Here is a 21,210-nt window from a genome sequence, read left to right as displayed (position 1 = left end):
TCTGATGGTGATTTTGTCCCCATCAGGTTCCTCCGACTAAGTTGAGCCACCCCTTAGAGTAAGCTTCCCTCCCATTTCCTAGTAGAAGTAAGAGTAAGTTAAATTAGACTAGATGTGTTATTATATAAAAAAAATTAATAATAATGTGATATTGATTCAAATGTATCGAATTTAGTATTTAACAATTTAATAACTTAATTGATTCAAATTTCAGATTTTAGTTTTTAAATTGGGATAATTTCAGAAACCTCCGCTGAGATTTCATGAAATATCACCTAGCTTCCTTGAGCTTTTCAAAATCTTACTTAGCACCCTTGAAGTGATAAGTGGGTCACATGCCAATATCAAAGGTAATGAATTGTCAACAATATCTTCATATTTAACCTTTTTTGCGTTTCACAAGTTCATTTATTTATTTGTTCCTATTCATGTAAAGTGCGAGAGAAATGAAGCAATTGAAGCCCCAGTCTACGGTTTTTCAAATTCTAACTTTAGTAAAATTTTCATATTTCACACCCATAAAAATGTCGATCTATTTTGAGTAAATTCTCTATGTGATATTGAAGTTGGATTTCATTTATTGCTAAGTTTTTTTTTGGCTCAAATGTGTGATTTTTACATGTTAATTGCCTTCAACGCTATGTAGAGTTTTATTTGTAAAAATGGTTTAAAAATAGTAGTTGCTTTTACGGTCTCTCTCTATTATAAAAGTGACTATTAGTTGTAACACAAAATCTTATCATCTTTCATTCTCTGATTTTTAAGATGGTTCCAATTTAGTATTTTTTTTTGGATTGTAAAATGTTCATTTTTATAGTTCAAGAGTATTAAAGGCACTAAAATAGTCTCTCTCCTCAAACATGAAATTTTTAATATTACCTTTGATTAGAAGGGCCAATAATATTATCAAAATGTCAATGCGAGGGGTGTTAAGTGAGATTTTGAAAATCTCAAGGAGCTAAGTGATATTTCATAAAACCTTAGGGGAGGTTTCTAAAATTATTTCTTTTAAATTTCTGTTATATCAAAGGCAACCTAACACTAACACCCAAAAAAATTAATTAAAAAAGTACCTTCCGTCTATCTCGCATCTCCATGAAACAAAATTAATCACAAAACTAAAGCTCATAATTGACTAGCCCTGAAAAATCCAAATCTCAAATTTCTTTCTCTAAATTAGCCCACAAGTCTACACCATTCAAGCTCAACAAAGAGAGAAGGAGAATAGGTCACAGCTGCCATCATGGTTTAGCCGAGACCAAAGCCCCGTCAATTTTTTCATCAAAAATGGCGCTGTAAAACTCCTTTTCTGAAAAGTTGCATAACTTGTATTGCTGCCAAATTACCCTGAAGTTAGGTTGAATCATGGAGGACTTTGGCTATATGTTACTCTTGATATTAGTTTCAAATTCCAAACGTGTTTCCTTTGCTTTCTTGCTATTTTGTGGGATTAAATTGTAGAACTTATCCAAAGGGAAAGTTGAAATTTCTTTGGGTGAAAGATTTTTTGGTTAAGTTTAATCAACTCAACAAAATTTTCCCAAGAATTTCAAGCGCCTTGTTTGTTAATAGGGGGAAGAAGAATCTTGACCGTAACCCTATGGCTCCTTTGCAATACATTCTCAACTCAATTTAAAGGGCACGTTGATAATTCCATCGCTATTCCAGTTAAACAGTTTGATTGTTCTTATTATTATTTTTATTTGACCATAAATGTAGCCGGAAAAACTCACTATTTCATTTTAATTCAGACCATGTTAATATTAGGACTGCACATCGTTTTGCACGCAACTCAAGTCAAAACATTCAACATTGAGCTCGAGTCGAATTCAAACTGAACATGTCGAATTTGAGTTCAAAAATACTCAACTCGTTAACTCGCAAGTCGGCTTAATTATATATATATATATTTGTTATTTTAATAATAAAATTACAATATATCCCCAAAATTTTATTATTTGTTAAGCAAATGTATTATTTTATTTATTTTTTAAAAAATTATATAATAATTTTTTATTTTTAAACTCAAATTTGAATCGAACTCAAACTCGAACTTTGCATAGAGAGTTTGTCGAGGTCAAGTTTGATAAAATTAAGTTAAGACTCAACTCAATTAAGTCAAAGTTTGATTTGACTCGATTCATTTGCACCACTAGTTCATCTATAGGTTCCAAATCACACGAAGCTAATTTACATATTTGTCCCAATTAAAGGAGCTTTTTTTTTTTTTTGCATTTTTCCCAAAAAAAAAAAAATCACGCGCAAACATGCTTTTAAAATCAGAAAGCGAAATGAATTCAAGTGCATACCATTATGGTTCACATTGGTTATCATTTGAGTAAGAGGTAGGAATTGATCAAATTCAAATTTTCCATGGGTTGGTAATATGTGGTAAAAACTAATAGTATTACACTAGTAACTTTAAATATATGTTACATGTGCATAATATAAATTTCAAATTTAAATACATGACAATCAAACGAGTAAACAACACCAAACCCTAAAGACTAAGTATTTAACTTTTTATGCACTAACAGCTTTGGACATATATCAAATGTGTATGATTTAATTTCAAATCATGTTATATGACATGATTTAAATATGCTCATGTAAAAAAAATTATACACCGATAATGTATAAAAAATTTATCTGAAGACTAAATGCACACCACTTGGCTCCAATGCTTTTTCACGTTTATAAGTTGGGGATTAATATTTATACACTGTCGGTATAAAGTTTTTTTTTTTCACAAGCAAGTTTAAATGAATGCCACGCCATCACTATTCAAATTTCAAATTCACTTTTTATCCGTAAGTCAGCTGTTACTCTAAAAAATCTTTGCACTAACATTAATGTTGTTGACACTTTGACATTATATATAACATTAATGCTTTATAGAGACCACATGAGAACACTTTGCACCGATATTTTGTTGCGATAGGGCAGCCAATACAACTAGCATCATTCACTGTGATACCAAATCTTCGTTTCGAGTATGTCTAGCAGAAGATGAATTCGCAGACATAACCAGTTTCGAGGATTTGAAGACACCTAATAAAAGATGAACTCACGCAGCAATTTTATTGAGGCTATTGCATGGATTGACCTCTATTTTACGCAATTTGGTGATAGATAAAATTTTCAGCAACGAGGTGTCAATGCTATTGACACCAATAGGTGCAAAAGTCAGTGACACAAACACGCTTCTAATTTCAAATGGGAAGAAAAACAGGATCATATAAAAAGGCATAAAAAAAGTTTTCTAGAAACTGTTTCACAAGCCTCCCCCCACAGCTTATCATTCTTGCAGGAAGCTACCGTCAGGTTTGCGTAATTTAAAAGTACGTAAAAACTAGGAGATGTGAGTCTAATTATTAAAAACCCGAGGTAAGCTTTGTGCAATTATGATAAACTTCAACAGTGCCTGTGAAACCATCCCAAGTTCTAAACCAGAATGAAGGGCACAGATTAATTATAGGAACACAAAATAGCCTACTTTACCACTAATGACCCAGTTCTGCATAAACGAACAATTTGGCCATTTAGTAGGCTAAGATATCATCATGATAGCAACGAGTGCATCAAGCTATATAAGTGCAGTAATGGTTCCTCATGCTACTAGATTTCATTACCACAATACGAAATACGAGATTCATCTACAAACAAAATTAACTAATATCTCCACAGCTCACAAATTTCAAATTCAAAACTCCCAAGAGGTTTTCAATCTATAATACAGCGCCCGTAGATTGCATCCACACAAAACATGCCAAAACCAGCAAAATCACACCAGAAACGATGCTAACAGCCATCAAAATTTACTCATGAAGCACAATCAAGTCAATGTTGTTTAAGAGAACAAAAACCTTCAAGCTAAACAAACTCAGCATGCATCTTTAGTCCTAAACATGCTATGGCTAGTGAAACTCACCCATGCCACCTATAAACAGAAATTTAAATGAAACTAAAGGACAACACAAGTACCTCTAGAGCCTTCAAAGCACATGTACAGAAGGTACATGTCTGAAAATCTGAAAACACACAGCCATGCCAAACTAATGCTGTGGAGAAGTATGCAAAATTCTCCAGTGAATAGTTCAATAAATGGCTGAATCTATGCATCTAAGGTAAATATTAAAGAATGTTCCACTGTATCTTTTCCAATTGTTCAAGGACCTTCTTGACAAATTTTACAGGACGCATGAAATTTACGAACACAAAGGTAGTGTAAATTGTCTACAATGTAGTCGAGCATGCCTTCCTATCAAAATAGAATGTGAACTGGAAAATAACAGATTTCACGACTTCAAACCTGTAATTGCATATGAAGCACGAAAATAACAGCATTGAAAGATCTAAGAAACTTCTCACCTAGTTAAACAGTAACTGGAGACCGTAATTAAACTGTCAAGACGAGCACCCACAATAGCTCCACATATGACACTCTCGGGTCACAATGTTTAAGAGACTTCATCTCAAAGGGCAACGGCACCCACTTATCTGAAGTCTTAGGTACTAGACTGAATAAGTCTTCATACTACAGAAAAGACATAAACATTAAACATACTAAGACGACGACATATTAGACAGAAACTCCATATGTAAATGCATTAACACAGGGAGGGACAGAGCAGTCTGTGCTTGTATCATCCAACACTATCATTAATCTAGTATTTTTTCAGTCTGACGAGCATAACCTCTCTTTGGTCCTCCTGGATAGGTTCATAAACCTTAGCTTGGAAGGTCTTGACCTCAGCAGTTTCAGCCTCTTCAGCTTGGAAGGTAATGTGAAAGACCTCGCCAGCACACATGTATGAAATTACCTTCTCAATATCTTTAAACCCAAATGGTACACCCTAAAAAACAACAACTCCATAATTAATCTGAAAATTAATGACCCAACAAGTAGATCACAAGGAGGACCAACAGTATAAAAAAGGACACAAACGCAAATATAAGGATGGGGGAATGCGGGAAAGAATTCAGTAAACCTTGGTATCTTTGTTCTTATCATTGAACTCTTCAAGTGCCATGATAGCCATTTCAACGAGATCTTTGTAAAGCTGAGGATCATTCTTAAAATTTCTAATGGGGACATAGATAGTCTCACGACCACCCGGAAAAACATCTATGTCAAAACCCTGCAAAAGTAAATCAATCCAACATTCACAATTATCATTCCCGCCGGTATATATGCTGATGCTTAAAGAAAGATTAAAAAAAGAAAAAGAACAGTAGGTGATATCGTTAAATACCACCGGAGAAGGAAGGAAAGGAAGGAAGGACAGAGAATGGGAGAGAATACTAACATCGCTCTCCTCGATCTGTTCGAGGTACCGTTCAATGGTACTCTCGTCGGCCATCTTTTCGCCGCCGAATGGCTCGAAACCAATATAAGGATTACAACGGCGAGCGCGAGTTCTTTCTAGGGCATTCCTGATAAATTCCTCATAACTCCCTGACTCCTTGAGACCCAGCCTCGGAGGAAGCGATGTTTTTTCAGCTGGTGGTGGTGGAGAAACGCATTTGTTTTTTCCCCACGATGATCCTCCACCGCTGCTCTCACCTCCAACTTTGCGCTTCGCTTCCGGCTTCAATTTCTGACGTTTGCCGCGGACACGATTGCAGCCGCTGCTCTTACCCATCGGTTGTTTCTCACGTTTCCCACCAATACCGTTGGATTTGATCAGTTCTGATAGAATTCGCCTCGGTGGGGGTATACCGTATACGAAGGGTACCACGTCAATGAGCAGTTATATATATATGGACGAGTGATTAGACCGACAGGAGATTAATTTGATGGGCGTCCTTTTGGCGCTCTCGTACCCGCCCAGGTGTACAGATGACGGCTCCTTGCTTGGTTTGGATTTGGGCCTGAAACATGTGGTAATGGAACTTTAATTCATTATTTATTGGACTCAACCCACTTATTAGTTTGGACTTTTGAGTATTGCATTGTCCTCTAGTATTGCATTGAGTATTGGACTTTTGAGTAGCTAGTAGTAGTCTTGGAATTTTCCTTTTTTTTTTTTTCAATTTATTCTATTTAAGGAGGGGTGAGATTTAAAAAACGAGGTGGAGAAGCATATTCGAACTCAAGACATGTACATCTTGAATAGAAGAAGAGGGTGGAATTTAAATAAGGATGTGTCTTTAATTCTCTATTACGGAACAACTTCTTTTTTTCTTTTTTTCTTTTTTTTTGAGTAGAAGCAGAGTTTAGATAGATTTGACTCTGGCTATCACTATAGATCAAGATACACTCATAGGACCATAAATAGCTTATATTCAAATTGCCTACTAACACAATTTTCATATTAACTAAAACTAAAATTAACTCGTGATTGCAAAAGTAGGTTTTGACTTTTGATACAATGTGTTGTTGTCACAGTGGTTTTCAAAATTAAGCATCAAATCATTTTCTTATTGTCAAATACCAACTCCTACTTTGATCTTTAAATTTCAAAATGTGATACTTTATTCCTTAAACTGCAAGCTTTGTCCTACTTGAGTGATGTTTTGAGATTTTGACCAAAAAAAAAAGTAATACCTTTGAGAAAGTAGAATAGATTCTAGATTTAAGCGGGTATACTTTAAGGACCAAAATGAAAATAATTTTATATTTTAAGGACTAAAATGGGATAAGCTGTACATTTTGGAGATTAAAGTAGAATAAATTTTAGAGTTTAGGACTAAAGTGTCCAATTTTAAGGTTTAAGAACAAGGCAAGAGGTTAGGTATAGTTAAAAGACGCAAAGTGAAATTATGCAACAATGAGTATATCAAGTGTAAAAACCCAGCGGCAACTCACGCTTTTATAATTATTCGAATATTTATCAAATAATACTTTCACATAAAAAAAAAACTTTCATTTGTGCTCTAGATGTTTTAAAGTTAGTGAAGTAATAAAATGTTTTTCTCTTTCTTTCGATAATACAAAAAAGACAATTGACAGACGTTTTTTTGGTTGCTTCTTAGAGGTTATAAAAATGGGTTAATTTCAAAAACCTCCCTTAAGGTTTCCCTTAATCACACCTAGCACCCCCCAACTTTCAGAAATCACACTTACCACCCTTAGAATGACAACTTTCATCACATTGTCAGCCCTTTTGTGTAAGAATTGTATTTAAAATTTGTTTATGGGAGAGTGACTATTTTTCTATTCCACTTTTGCCCTATTGGAAGATGAGTTTTGAATTTACAAGATGAAAATAGAAACAAAACTATGTTGTGATATTATTTTAAAAGCTAAAGGGGTGCAAGTGTAATAAGCACAAGAAGCTTCTTAACATTGATACTATAGAGGACCGTTGGGCAAAACCATTCCAACCTGTCTGGTGCCTAAGCTGTATTAAGCAGATTGGAAACAAGATAACAAATCATTCATCATCGATTTTCTTTGGGCAAATTGCAGCAGCTGGTGCATCAATCTAACACTGATTGCTATCTACATTTTTATTCAGATTACAAAATCAATTTGATGAAGTCCATGTACAACATGCAATGCTGTAATTGATTACCAACTGTTTTAGCCTTCATAGTCATAGGCAATTCAAAGTAGAAAGTTGAGCCTGTTTTGTATGGTACTTGTGACAATCCAATCAGATGTGTACTTCCCACGGTCACATGTTTAGCTAAGTCTAAGCCAAACTAAGATTCCAAAAAATGTGCTACTATTCATATCTGTTCGTACAATTAATGCATCAACGTGTCTTTCCAAGCAACTATTGCATCAATGAGTTGCTATATATTATAAGATTAGTATATGGCAATGCATATTCCACCAGATGAAATACACCAAAAATACAATAAGTCTTCTATCATACATTTTGATAATAAAGACTACTTGTACCACTTCAAAAACCAAGAGTAAGGATTGCAGGGAGCCTTTAGCATCGTTAAAACCACTTGGAAATGCCCTAATACAGTGTGAAACAATCAGTTTACACGGGGTGATCTATGAGGTACAATCAGTTTACAAAAATGTACATTATGTTAGATGTTAGTTACTTGACTGTGTATATCCATAAAAGGTAGTGTAATAGTATGCATAAATTTGGAATGATTATTTAGCCCTTTGATCAATTTGTGCATCTCCCTATAGTAGATGTGTAATTTTACTTGTATAAGTAGTCCTTGCTTGTCTGTGAGTACTTTACACGGGGTGATCTATGAGGTACAATCAGTTTATAAAAATGTACATCATGTTAGGTGTTAGTTACTTGACTATGTATGCATATAAAAGGGACCAAATTTGTCCTAATAATCACAAAATATTAGCTAAATTGTGGGAGCTAGATAATTACATGCTCAATTTTGAAGTTGTTACATTGCAGGGTGCTCTAAGGAGAGGAAAGCCTGGTAGAGGCATAGCTAACACGGGATTGGCAGGGGCTGTGCTTTGAGTAACTAAGTTCAATCTCATCATCTGATCATGTACCAAAGTGTATATTTTGCACACATTATTAACTTGTTTATCATGTCTTCTGTGATTTAGTATCATGTACAAGAAAATGTGCCAGTGGTTGTTTCAAGTCAGGGTAGTATCCTGGAATTAATGATAGTGTGAAGTAGTTAATGTACACCCATTACTCCATTATATTGACTTTACAAGATAACAAAAATGGCGCTCAAATTGTGCGCCAAAAATGAGAGCAATGTTGTTCTTTCAATTTTCAATTAATATAGCCTCAATTTTTTTAATTTTTGCAGCATTTTCCTACACAAGAATTACTTAATAATAGGGGGTAGCATCGTCATTTCTCCTCTACTGATTGGTACAGCATGTCACTTCATTCTGCCAAGGGTGGTAAGTGTAATTTCTAAAAATTGGGGTGCTAGATGTGATTAAGGGAAACCTCAGGGGAGGTTCTGCAATTAACCCTATAAAAATTATAAATGAGAACAAGAAGCCCTAAATTGCCTCCTTTATTTTTTTTTTTAAACTACAGAAAAAAGGAGAGGGCGTTGTTGTAACTTGACAGGTTTGATTTTTGAACTACATAAAAGGCAAAAGGCAAAATTAAAATATTTAAAAAAAAAGAAAAAAAAGGAGTAAGTGGGGCTGTGTAGTGGGTGCATGGTGGCAGTAACCGCCTTAACCGTCACCGCACCACAAAATAGAGCAAAACAAAACACACCCACTCAGAAGGAAACGGGGATAAAAGATACAGAAGAAAACAATTCCTGAGAGACAAGAATCTAGCGAAACATCTGAAGATTGACTTTTACCTTTTTCTGCTAGTATTATGGTAGGTCGTATATAAACAGATAGTGTGAGAAGTGGAGTGAATGGCTGGGAGAAGAGAAAGATTAACGTGTGATGAAATGGGTGAGATAAAGAAAGGCCCCTGGAAAGCAGAAGAAGATGAGGTTCTGATAAACCATGTCAAGAAATATGGCCCCAGAGACTGGAGCTCCATTCGATCCAAAGGCCTTTTGCAGCGTACTGGCAAGTCTTGTCGCCTCCGTTGGGTTAATAAACTTCGACCCAACTTAAAGAAGTAATGCATTTTCATCTCCATTTCACACTTTCATTGCCTTCCTTCCTCAGTATTTGTTCTCTTCTTGTCATGCATTTTCTCTCACTGTGTGTTTTTGGGTGTGCTAGCGTGGGTGTTTCGTTCTTTCTTTCGCTCTTCTGTAAATCACTTTTACGCATGCATTGATTAAGTTCCCTTATGGGCTTTTGGTATCAGGGCCTTTTCTTGTGTTTGTGAGTGCTATAAGAGGAATCTGTGCGTATATCTGGAAAAATGAAAAGTTGGGTCTTTTGAGCATGCTCGTTGTCTTCTATCTTTCTGATATTGCGCACAAATTGTCCAACTTTTGATTAAAATTTAGATTTTTTTTTCTTTCAGCCCACTACGCTGGAGTGTGTAAAAGTAGGAGCTTTTTTGTTTTAGAGGAAATTAAGTTTGTTTATGCCTATAGATGTGGTAATTATGTGCAGAAATTCTATGAACTTGGGTGAAAAATACAGTTTGATTCTGGTCTTTTCCAATCACTTTTGCTTGTGGAGTCGTATTCTACTAATATGATACTTACTTTTTGTGTGAAAGGAAGTGTTTTTATGCATGTAGAAGCAGTTGATGATGATAATGTATGTAAAGGTTGTTCCCTGTTTTTGGTTCAACAGCGGGGTAAAGTTCTCTGCAGAGGAGGAGAGGATTGTAATAGATCTTCAAGCACAATTTGGGAATAAGTGGGCAAAAATTGCAACGTATTTGCCTGGGAGAACAGACAATGATGTCAAGAACTTTTGGAGTAGCAGGCAGAAGAGGTTGGCGAGGATCTTGCAAACCCCTGCATCATCATCATCATCATCATCAAATAGGTCACAAAGAAACAAGCACGTCCCTGCCATTCATGATGTTCCTCCTTTTGAGGTAAGTAGAAATTGGTTCATGTCATCTGACAGATTTTAAAATGCATGTGCAATTAGTAGCAGATTTGCAATCATCAATTGCTTTTAGCATAACAATTACTTGTCAAAATCAATTCTTGAGCCAAAAAGATCTAGATAAAGAAACCTCTGTATATTATTACCTGAATCAGATGACTCTTCAGTGGTACCCGATTAGGGTTCAGAGTTTACTCATACAAGTCTCGCATCTGATGGGATAGGAACAAAAATGAAATGGCAAGCAGTAATCTCCTCCTTGTTGTTTTTCTTTTCTCTTGTCCACCTCCGCTGGAAGACTGGATTTGGTTGTAGCAGATGATTCCCTGATTTTTCAGCTGTGATTTCTCCTTTATACATTTCAGATGTTCTTAATGTTTTCGGGTTTGTCTTTACAAAATTTTAGGCATCCAAGTTCAGTTCTTCAAGTGAGGAAGACTCGCTGCCTAAATCCCAGTCTTGCTTATCATCATATACCGTAAAATCTCTGACAGTGGAAATGGAAATGGTGCCATTACCAGAGCTAATGCATCCCAACACACTCAATTATGAGCAGAGTTTCCTTCCACCCGAGTTTGATTTGATTGAGAAGAAGCCATGCATTGAGACACTATCACAGCTTCCTTTTCCTCAGATTCCTAACTTCCAATCGGAGTTCGCACTTTCACTGGAAAACAACGAAGTTGTCACGAGACTTGGGGATCCTAACTATTTGGAGGCTTTTGGAAGTAGCATTTCTTCTGAATTAGGCAATGTGCAACTCCCCATCATGCCGACGTGTTTCGAATCAGAGAGAAGAAGCACTCAAATTGCTGCAAAGTGTGAAATTGGCAACCCTGTGACTCCAGATAGCTTCGTGGATGACTTCCCCATAGATATATTTGATCATATTGAACCCCTTCCTAGCCCATTAGACTGGTGATGGCAGCATTTTGGAGTGGTGGCATATGATCTCGGGCGGCCTAGCTTCTTTTCATTTCAAGTCTTAAGGCAGTAATGTTTAGTCAGTCTGTATTCATTATTGTGTAAGCGTTTGACAATATAACTAGTCGAACATTGTATTAAATTTCTTTGAATGTATCCGTTAGGTTAGGCTGATTTGCTATTTTGAATCAATCTATCATGTTTCTAAAGATTTTGCAATGCTGGTGCTGCATGTTACAACCACAGCAACTGTGAGGAACTTATAACCACAGCAACAGCAACTTTGTATTTTCAGTTTATTAAGTTTCCATTGACCAGAAAACGACTGAACCAAATTGGCTTATTCCAAGATGATGAATTTGTTCCAACAATAGGTTGTCTGTCTTATAGTGCATTATTTGGACCTTTGAGACATAGAAGAGACTATCCAAACACCAAAAAGTCCTAGCTAATGTAATTTCTAATTTCCTTCCTTGAAATGATTGCTTGCTGCAAACTTCATTGCTAGTTCGTAAAACAACTAAGGATGCAAGTAAAATGTACACACACCAAGTTGCAACTAATATCTAACACTTTCAGGAAAAACTAGTCCAGAATCTGGAATTGTATGACCACGTACGACATGTGTATAGTTGTTGGAACGTGATTGGTCTCACAAGTTTCGTCTCTGCAATTCGAACGATATACGTAAAAGAATTAGCAGAAGGATCAAATTATGTAGAATCTCGCTCGACACTAGATCCACAGTAACTGAGGCCATTTTCACCATCCTTTATATGGACCTTAAATGGTCCAGCAGTAAAAGACTCGTCTTCAGCAGGAAATACAGATCTGCTCAAGTGTGAATATCCGCAATAGTCAGCTGCATATACCTGTGTGTTTTCTGCAAATGCTGTAACAGAAGACCCAACTCCTTCTCCTAGACATCAGAAACAGAGGCAAACAATGAATTTCTGAAAGCATAAATTTGAAGTCATAGCAGCAAGACCTACAAACTCATCATGCAAGGCAGAGTGATTAATGCTACTACATGCTACAACAAATGAATCCCATGAAACTCTGTGTTATTTCTGTATATTTAGACTTAATAAATGAACATTAAAAATGTTAAACCTATTAAAGAAAAACCACCCAGTTCACCTCTCTAAATACATATGCAAGCTCTACAAAACGCCTAGGATGTCTTCGCATCCAAAAGGAAACATAAGACAAATACAAGCTATCCACTTCTTTGACTTTTATGTCTCCAACAGACATTAACATGTTACTCAGTTGATATTTTGTTCAAACTTCATATATTGAATTAGCATTAGTAGACAAGCACAAGTGTTGTGATTGCAAAATGCTCTTGTGAGTTACGCCTTCAAATGGAAACTGTTAGGATAGTGAAACTCATTCTATCCTCCAAACCAAACACAACCACCCCAGTACCACAACCTTCTTCTCCCCCCCCCCCCAAAAAAAAAAGAATGGATGTGGAATACCCAAAAACGATGAAGGAAGAAATGGAAAAACTAAATGGATGGATGTGGTTTCTATCCACGCAGAAGTTTATTTCTAAATCAGGAAGGTTTTTACCATTGCAACAAAGCTCAAAACGATACAATGCACTCAACAACATTTCACAGGTTTAACATGGGTCAAATAAAAACAGGAGCTCCACTTAGAATTTGATGAAGAACATCAACTGCCTCATATGTCATGCTGTATGTAACTTAAATTGGAAACTGCATAGATAGACAAGCATGATCTTACCATGTGTCACAAGCAACAAGTTCTCTGAGGGATATTTATCAGCAAGTTCTTTTATGACTGAACAATATCTGATTCGAGCATCCGCTGGTAACTCTCCCCATTGTGGGATCTATGGTATCTCAGAAAGGAACATAATACAGAAGAATTCAACACAAACCCAAGACCTAATGAAGAAAAACCCTAGATACAAAACTTGCAAGAAGTACCTCCTTATCAACCGGTTCCACGCTGTGATCTATAGTTCCAGCTGGTAAGACAGCTTCACACTTAGAGATGTCAAAACCAAAGTCATAGTCCTTAGGAACATTCTCAGGTCTAACTGCAGTTGCATTCAACATTTCACACAATCCATACTCAACAGCGACCTGAAAAATGAGAAATAACAGGTTCAACTACAATATCAGAAGGACAAAAATATGTATCAGGAACTAAGTGCTTTTTATTTCTCACGATCCAGATACTACACAAGAGTTGAGAAATTGATAGACTGGTTGACGGTACTTTACTTTGCCATGCTCACAGCAGCCTTCTCCCTACTTTGGATACCAAAACGTAATTGAGTAACTTGTGACTGTAACCTGGCAGATTTGCAGTGTGCAAACACAGCTAAACGGCCCAAGGCTCCACACAACTGCATGGCTTCACAGAGTTTTTCCATGTTTGGTAGTATCTTGACCATTTAATGACTTCTAAAGTATTATGGTATCTGTTTAAAGACCCTTTCACTTCCTTCTTAAAGAACTGCTTAACTTATGATTTAGCATTTGTGTTCTTGTAATCTTTCTCGTTCATTTCAGTATTCAATTCCTAATTCTCCAACCTCTGAAGATTCAGTAATTCTTTTTTCCTTCAAAACAAAAGAGTTACCCATAATCTCATTGGCTTCTAATGGATGACCCAACAAATGGATTACAATGGTGAGGCTGACTTTCTTGCTTTTGGAGACACAACGAAAAATGATTTTTTGCATATATGCTTCCTGATTTTCTCCGGTTCAACCAAAACAGCACCACACAAAAAAAAAAAAAAAAAAAATCTTCATCAAAGAAAAAACATATCATTTCTGTCGTAGGAAAACAGCCCATATCTATATAAGTAATAAAAAAATTAATCTAGAGATTTCCCCTCAAACAACCCCGTTAATAAGATTATTGCAAATAACCACGCAACCAAATTATTTCAACGAGAGAATCTATCTATAGAAAAAAGATGTACACAATAAGTACGTATGCGTGATGAGGGACCTTGATTTTGGAGGGGTCGATGGTGATGCCGTTGGAGGAAGTGACGGTGAGATCGTCATCGTTGACGGCGCAGAGGCCGTGGACAACTTCGGTGGCGGTCTGGAGACACCGGAGAAATGGAGAAACGAAGACCCGATGGATAGGGAAATTAACGGGAGAGCGGCCGGCCCTGAACTTCCGACCGCGAGCAAAAGCCCGGTCTTTTCCATCTTGGGTTAATGGTGGATCCCAGGGCCGAGAGGCCTTGCTGGCCCACAACAAGTCGAAGTTGTCTAACCTGTCTCCGTGCCTCATTACGACGACGTGTTGCTCGAAGAAATCATGATTTACTTGTACCTCCTGCAACTGTTGTTGTTCCCCATCGCCATCCGACTGGCCCATGGCCGCTTTTTCTTTTTCTCTTTCTTTCTTTTTATTATTATTATTATTATTTTGGGGGTTAAGGGGATGGGGTGTGTTAATTTGCGGTGTGAGCGAGCGAGTGAGTGTGTGTGTGTGTGTTTTGGTGCTAGTGTGTGAGAGCGGGGATTGGATCTGGGAGAGTAGGGGGAACAATAAATAATGGGATGATTACGTGGGACGAATAGAATTTAGAGAAGTGGATTAAGCCACGTGACTTCGCTGATTGGTCCTGGAAAGTGAGAGGAATTTGGGGTGGGGGAAGTAGCCCTGCTGCTCCGGGAGTTAGTGGAAGTCTCCTTAGGGGCAATTGCTCGGAAACCAAGGGACATGGCCTACATGTTTTGGATTAATCTAGAATACTCTTCCAGCCGGGAAGCTGCGGCATGTCATGTCTACACATTTCGTATGGTGACACATTTTTTTCTCATTATAATAATTAAAGCTTATCCTCTAACCATATGAAGGAAATGGGCAATCCCTAATTACATCAACGTAAAACTAACCGAATAGGATGGCAACAGGCACAGGTGCCCACCTTCCAAGTAAGCAATAAAATAGGGAAATTCACCCGTTTAAAAATCGTCTCGTTGTCATTCCTATTTTATGATAATAGCAATATCTTCAATCCGTATTATAATTTGATTGTTACATGACTTTAAAAGTGGCACTCAATAGGGTCAGGGGCGATGGATCTGACTAGGTCCAATTGTGATCATCGTGTTGCTAAACGGGTACTGTATAATTTTATAATTTCATATAATAATGTTGGTCTCCTTGCCAATTTTTCGTTTAACTACCACGTTGTGGGAGAAGTTATCAGGTGATTAAGGTATGTTAGGTGGACATTCATGTGATTTAAAGGTTTGTTGGGTGGCACTATATAGATACCAACAAAAAAGTTTTGAGAATCCTTCTTGTCTAGTACTCACAGAAAAAAGAATTGTCTTATTTTTGTGAAGGGAAAATTTTACGCTAAGCGATATATGATTAAAATAATAGATACGAGCCACCTTACCTCCTAATATTTGTATTTATCATTTAACGATATCATATTTTTAAAGTGTTTTTTCAGAGGTGGCCTCATAAAATGGAATTTGTACCCAACAACATCACAATCCTACGAGCAAAGTTGAGTGTTTGAATATTTTCCCAGCCATGTGGGTACTCAATGCATGTGTTCTGCTATGGCGGCTTGTAAAGTATCATATTGTTAGAGAATACTGGTTTCTTCAATTAGACCGATTCTTGCTTTCGTTCAAGTAAGAGATTTGGACCCGAAATCTTTGCTCAAAAGCAAATGAATGCAATAATATCACAAATGATAATGTTCTGTTTGATTTAAGAACTATTCAATTGATGGTTATTCAACAAATTCGTCCAGCGACGTTTCCAAACCAACTCACAGCTGTCGAGAGCTGTTGGGAGGAGGGCAGGAACGGTTGCAGGAAGCAACAGTTTCTGATAGTTCACAGAGGAGATTTGACCCAAAAAAATGTAAGATTTAAATTACATTTTGTACATCATTTTTCACATTATGTATGGGGTTCATAAAATTTTGTTCTAAAATTAGATGTTATTAAAAGTGAGTTACACTGTATATAAAGTGAATTACATTTTGTCCATTTTACACAAAATCGGCCCGAACGATTTTTTGACAACCATTCAGGCCCCGCGTCCGAATTGTAGCATGTGCTAAATTAACTTGGCCACTTACATTACGAAATCTTTATTTTTTTTAATTAAAATTTTTGAAGTCTCTTGAAGAAGTGTTTAAAAGCTTATTTCCTTTATGATCTTATTTTGCCTTTTTGACTAGGAATAAAAGCCAAGTTTAGGGCAAAGGGGTGAAGATTGGATAAAACAAAAGGAAATGTGTTGCAAAACTTTTTAGGGGGATGAACTTCTAGAGATAAAGAGTAATAAAAGTTTCATAATCATAAGGCTGTTAATAAGTAATCTAACCTCGTGGAAAGATCAGAAAAGGACAAGGTCAATGATAGAGAGGATAGACCAAGCATGAGAACTTTTCAAAGTTGTTTTTCTTGCGTGTTTCCTACTAAGCGCTCTACAAAGAGCCAAAGGCTATTACCCCACAAAAACATAGGTTGTATTTGGATTAGTTATTTTTTAGGGTATTTTTAAAAAATTTTATTATAATTATATATATGAAAAATTTTACGGTAGATGTTTTTTAGATTGTTTTCAGAGGTATTTTTAAAATATATTTTTGAATATTTTTATAATTTACAAATTTTCTGAAATTTTTTTAAAAAATTTTATACGACCCACCACCACCCTCTCCGTTTTCCTTCCCCTCTCTCCTTTCTCTTCCTCTTCTCTTCCCCTCTATTTCCTCCCCCTCATCCTCTTCCTCCCTCTTTCCTCTCCCTTCTCCCTTCTCCCTTCTCCCCCCTCCCTTCCTTCCTCCCAATCCCAAACCCTTCTCCCACTCGCAGGTGGTGGCTGTGATTTTAGCCACTACTCTAACTACGACCGTCTTAGCCAGGGTTTCTGGTCGCGATTATATTTGATTGTGACTAGAAAGGTTGTGGTTAGTGGAAAGGAAGGAAATTAAGGAGCGGGGAAAGGAAAAGAAGAAAGGAGGAAGGAGAAGGAGAGAGAGGAGGAGAAAAAAAAAGAGAAGGAGGAGGAGAGAGGGAGGAAAGATGAAAGGGGAGAGAGGAGATAGGGTCGTGGGTGTAGGGACGGTGACGATAAGATGGTAGCCTAGCCGTGGTAGTGCAGAGTGATGGGTAGTGATGTATTTTTTTGTATATTTGGAGTTGTTTTTTATATATTTTATGAATATGGTATTTTTGGAGTTATTTTTGTTTGTGTATTACTGTAACATTGTATATAAAAAAATTGTTTTTAAAAAGTTGAGGAATCCAAACAAAGCCATAAATAAATAAAAGAGCTAAAGGTGGGTCCCCAAAAAACTAAGAAGCTTTTTTTTTTTTTTTTTTGGCTTTTCAAGCCTTCTTTTTACAATTCCTCACTTTTATCACCTAATCCAGCCCAACCCTTCCTCAGGCAAATTTGTAATACATTCCTGTAGGTGACGGCTAAATTAGTGAATTTCGAGCAGATAAAGGAACTAATTCGAGAAATTATCATGAACAAGAACTAAACCGGGTTAAGCCAAAACAAAAAACTGTACTAACACAGCAATAGCAATTTACCTGACTTGTTAGGTATACATCCTTATTTCAAATGGTTCAAGAGATGGCTAAGCCATTTCGACCGTGGGGCAAGGAAATAGAACTTAGAAGTGGTGGGCGTTTTTTCTTTCTTTTTCCATTAAGCTTGGGAAGTGTTGCCGAAGCCTTCACAAAACGTTGTAGAGAAGTCAGCTTTTGGCACCACGTAAAGATCGAGGATCAAACTTCAAAATTTAGTGCAATCAACAATATAAATAAAAGACACTTTCATTTGACAATCATGGCTATCTCAGAAACATAAAAATAGACCAAGGAAATAAAGAAAAGCATCTGTGATCCACTACCCATTTTCTTTTCTACCAAATATAGAGCAATGGCTTCAAATAACGAGCACAAATTCGTTTAGGTTTCAAATCCAAGAACTTTTTTTTTTTAATTTCATAGCTTGTATGAAAACTAACAGCAATTTAACGAGACTTGTACTACCTCAAGCGTATGGTTTTTGCCTCCGATGTTGATCTTTTCACGCTCCTTGGCCTTGAGAACCGACCTTGGAATGGAGGAGACCTTGAATGTAATTTTTCCAAATTCTGCACGTCCATTTCTTGGCATGTAGATAAAGACATCCTCTACGCAAGTTCCTTCCAGTTTAGAGAGAATCAAATACACCCGTAAGCACTTGTCAAAGTTCTTGGCAAATCCAATGACTACATATAATCAGCCAATATAACAACATTCTAAATAGTTTGTGGTTGTATATTACTATTCCAAGCTCGTACATCTACAAAAAATAGTGTCTTTTAGCATGCAATCCTTAACCACTTCACTTTATCATTTGTTTGACAAATAACTTGGTTGGAATCAACATGAATCCTTGTATCCAGTTTGTGGATGAACTACATTTCTTCTTTTTTTTTTTAATGGCTAGCTAATCACCTTACGATTAAGCTAACAAGATATAGGAAATCTTGGTTCAGGTCTACCTTTCAAAATAGCTAACAATTTCCCATTTCGACAGTGGATGACCCCGTGAGAATGTCATGAACAAGGACCGATCGACCAATGATGGCCCTTCTGTTGCAGGACTCCACTCCTTGGCAAAAGGGTTCAATGTGGATGTTGGGGGCTGTTGAGTGGTTATAAAGCCAGGAGTTGAATTCTTACTATCATGCATGTCTTCCTCTTCCTTATTATTCTTATCAGTAATCCCTTTGGTAATTCCATCGTTCTCCAGTGTTTCCTCAAAGGTCATGTTGATTTAACGGGACAAGAATGCGTTTGCTTTGTAAAGGGAAATGTGGTTTAGCAAACTGGAAAGACTCTGCTAATACATTAATACTTGTCAGGAAATTTGCTAACTTTCGGTGTTCATTTATGGGGGACCTATTATTTTTGAACTCAATGGTTGTATAGTAAGCAAGAGAAGAAAGTTTAGAACGGAAATAAATATTGTAGTGTTAAAGCTATTAAATTTAGTTCCAAAGGAAGGCAACCTTTTTATATTACAAATCGAAGAAGGGTGTTTCTAACTATTAAGAGTGTCCAATAGGCAATCATTACATATTTAAATTTCACATAACTTACCATGTATATATACATAATAATAATTATTTCCTTCTCTTATATTTATATGTTTTTTCTAATTAATTTTAGTTTTCTAAAAATCTAGCTCTTGGATGCATCTTATTGAGTGACCCATGGGTACTGGTTAGACAGATCCATTTAGAAATGGTAACTAGGTCGGTCTTTTGATTATTAATGTGGCTCTTTCAAATGAAAGTATGGAAATATAGTTTCACTGAAATTACTGAATTTGGACCGTTTGTAGGATATTACAAATGATTTGGATTGGATAAGAATAAAAATTAAGTGTGTGTGTTTGTGTAGTGCTGCTTATCATCAATCAATGATCTATATTACACTTTGTGATAAGGTTACGCGTGATTCTTACAGTATAAAAGGAGAAAAACAACATTATAAAGCATTTAGGGTTAAAGACAGAACAAAAAGCCATTACTTGATAATTAAAGGGTTAATTACAAAAACTTCTCCTAAAGTTGAGTCCTCCTCTTTCCGAACAACAGATACAAAAAAAAAAAAAAAACCTGCCAACCGTCAAAAAAAGATATTTCTATAATTAGTTTATTTCTCTTCTATTTTTCTATTTTTCTATCTTCCATCTATCCATTTTCTTTAGTTATTCAGTAGAACAATTATCATCTGATTGGCTGATGTTCCAAAATTTAATGTTGGTTCATTAGAACCATATAAACCGATACCCAAAACTCCCATTAAGAGAAAAATAGAACCCCCCATCATATATAAAATAAATTTGTACTTTGCCTCATAACGTTATTTTTTCCTCATTTTATCCTCCAAACTATTAGTTGACTCTAACATGGTATAATGGTAATGTCAAAAGGATATTTATACCTTTAATAGTTAAATGTAATACTTCCCCGAACCTATTTTGCATTTTATCTCCTTACATCATTTTTTTTCAATTTATCTACTTGTCACTAGAATCGTTTGTTAATTCACCTAGGACAAATAATGTTTGAAAGATCAATATTCCTAACATAGAAATGAAAAAATAATATATTTATAGGTATGTTCCTAATTAAATTTCATCCTATAATAATATACTTTTTTTAGATCGAAAGAAGTAGCTTTCTTATTTCATGTAATAATAGATAAATAACAAAAATTATTATTGAAAAACTAATATGCGAAATTATTATTAAAAAGCCTAAAAATTATCGAATATTGTCATTTCCTCTTTATGAACATGCATATGGTTGTGCTTTTCTTTTAATAGTTAGGTATTTTTCTTTATTTGGGAGTATACACATTTTTTTGTTGGTAATATTTAAAAAAGAGAGAAACATGGTTGATTTGGATTTCAAATTTATTGGGGTCAGTTTTTTTAGTAAAGCATAATTAGATGCCATTAAAAATTATTTGGATTGCTAAATTTTTGTAAAAATTCTTTGTTGCAACATAAGCAAGTTTCTCGATCATATTTTTATTTTTTCAATCAACTTTTTATTTACAAACATCAAATTACAAATATTATTTTAAAAAATCTTAAAATAATTTTCAATCCAGACAAACCCAATCTATAAACCTTTAATAATATCCTTATAGTTTATTTTTCATTAATAATTATTGTGTTTTCCTTTATAATGTAAAATGAGCAAATATTATCCTCTACTAAAAACCTATAATTATGGAGATAAAATATAACAAGACTTATATCCAAAGATATACAATAATTTTCATTATTATGTCAAGGATACTAATATTTTTAAATATTATCCAT

General features: G+C 35.6%; 3 protein-coding genes across 3 annotated transcripts; 1 reads left to right on the top strand and 2 right to left on the bottom strand.

Moving 5' to 3' along the window:
• Nucleotides 1-4,399: 4,399 nt before the first annotated feature.
• LOC113726848 (uncharacterized) lies at nt 4,400-5,746 on the bottom strand. The gene is made up of 3 exons (XM_027250741.2): nt 5,310-5,746; nt 4,992-5,141; nt 4,400-4,856 (listed from the first exon to the last, which is right to left on the bottom strand). Exons 1-3 carry the CDS (start codon nt 5,643-5,645, stop codon nt 4,668-4,670), a joined length of 675 nt encoding a protein of 224 aa, XP_027106542.1. The 5' UTR covers nt 5,646-5,746; the 3' UTR covers nt 4,400-4,667.
• Nucleotides 5,747-9,070: 3,324 nt separating this feature from the next.
• On the top strand, nt 9,071-11,545 carry LOC113726846 (transcription factor DUO1-like). The gene is made up of 3 exons (XM_027250739.2): nt 9,071-9,503; nt 10,139-10,388; nt 10,809-11,545. The coding sequence occupies exons 1-3, from the start codon at nt 9,292-9,294 to the stop codon at nt 11,322-11,324; spliced, it is 978 nt and encodes a 325-aa protein (XP_027106540.2). The 5' UTR covers nt 9,071-9,291; the 3' UTR covers nt 11,325-11,545.
• A 107-nt stretch (nt 11,546-11,652) lies between these two features.
• Nucleotides 11,653-15,026, bottom strand: LOC113726847 (uncharacterized). The gene is made up of 4 exons (XM_027250740.2): nt 14,326-15,026; nt 13,288-13,446; nt 13,082-13,190; nt 11,653-12,245 (listed from the first exon to the last, which is right to left on the bottom strand). The coding sequence occupies exons 1-4, from the start codon at nt 14,704-14,706 to the stop codon at nt 12,040-12,042; spliced, it is 855 nt and encodes a 284-aa protein (XP_027106541.2). The 5' UTR covers nt 14,707-15,026; the 3' UTR covers nt 11,653-12,039.
• Nucleotides 15,027-21,210: the final 6,184 nt, after the last annotated feature.

Source organism: Coffea arabica, chromosome 2c (assembly GCF_036785885.1).
Source record: "Coffea arabica cultivar ET-39 chromosome 2c, Coffea Arabica ET-39 HiFi, whole genome shotgun sequence".
Lineage (NCBI taxonomy): Eukaryota > Viridiplantae > Streptophyta > Magnoliopsida > Gentianales > Rubiaceae > Coffea > Coffea arabica.
Note: the sequence above shows the minus strand (reverse complement) of the source record. Positions and strands in the feature narration are given on the sequence as shown.

Bases quoted from the DNA above. Each gene is read 5' to 3' on its own strand.
- LOC113726847 (XM_027250740.2), bottom strand. From the start codon at position 14,706: ATGGGCCAGTCGGATGGCGATGGGGAACAACAACAGTTGCAGGAGGTA. The intron at 13,447-14,325 runs GTCCCTCATCAC...CTCATTTTTCAG, and splicing joins TCGACCCCTCCAAAATCAAG to GTCGCTGTTGAGTATGGATT. The intron at 13,191-13,287 runs GTACTTCTTGCA...GAGATACCATAG, and splicing joins TGGAACCGGTTGATAAGGAG to ATCCCACAATGGGGAGAGTT.
- LOC113726846 (XM_027250739.2), top strand. From the start codon at position 9,292: ATGGCTGGGAGAAGAGAAAGATTAACGTGTGATGAAATGGGTGAGATA. The intron at 9,504-10,138 runs GTAATGCATTTT...TTGGTTCAACAG, and splicing joins CTTCGACCCAACTTAAAGAA to CGGGGTAAAGTTCTCTGCAG. The intron at 10,389-10,808 runs GTAAGTAGAAAT...ACAAAATTTTAG, and splicing joins ATGATGTTCCTCCTTTTGAG to GCATCCAAGTTCAGTTCTTC.
- LOC113726848 (XM_027250741.2), bottom strand. From the start codon at position 5,645: ATGGGTAAGAGCAGCGGCTGCAATCGTGTCCGCGGCAAACGTCAGAAA. The intron at 5,142-5,309 runs GTTAGTATTCTC...TTACTTTTGCAG, and splicing joins AACAGATCGAGGAGAGCGAT to GGTTTTGACATAGATGTTTT. The intron at 4,857-4,991 runs GTTTACTGAATT...GTTGTTTTTTAG, and splicing joins ATAAGAACAAAGATACCAAG to GGTGTACCATTTGGGTTTAA.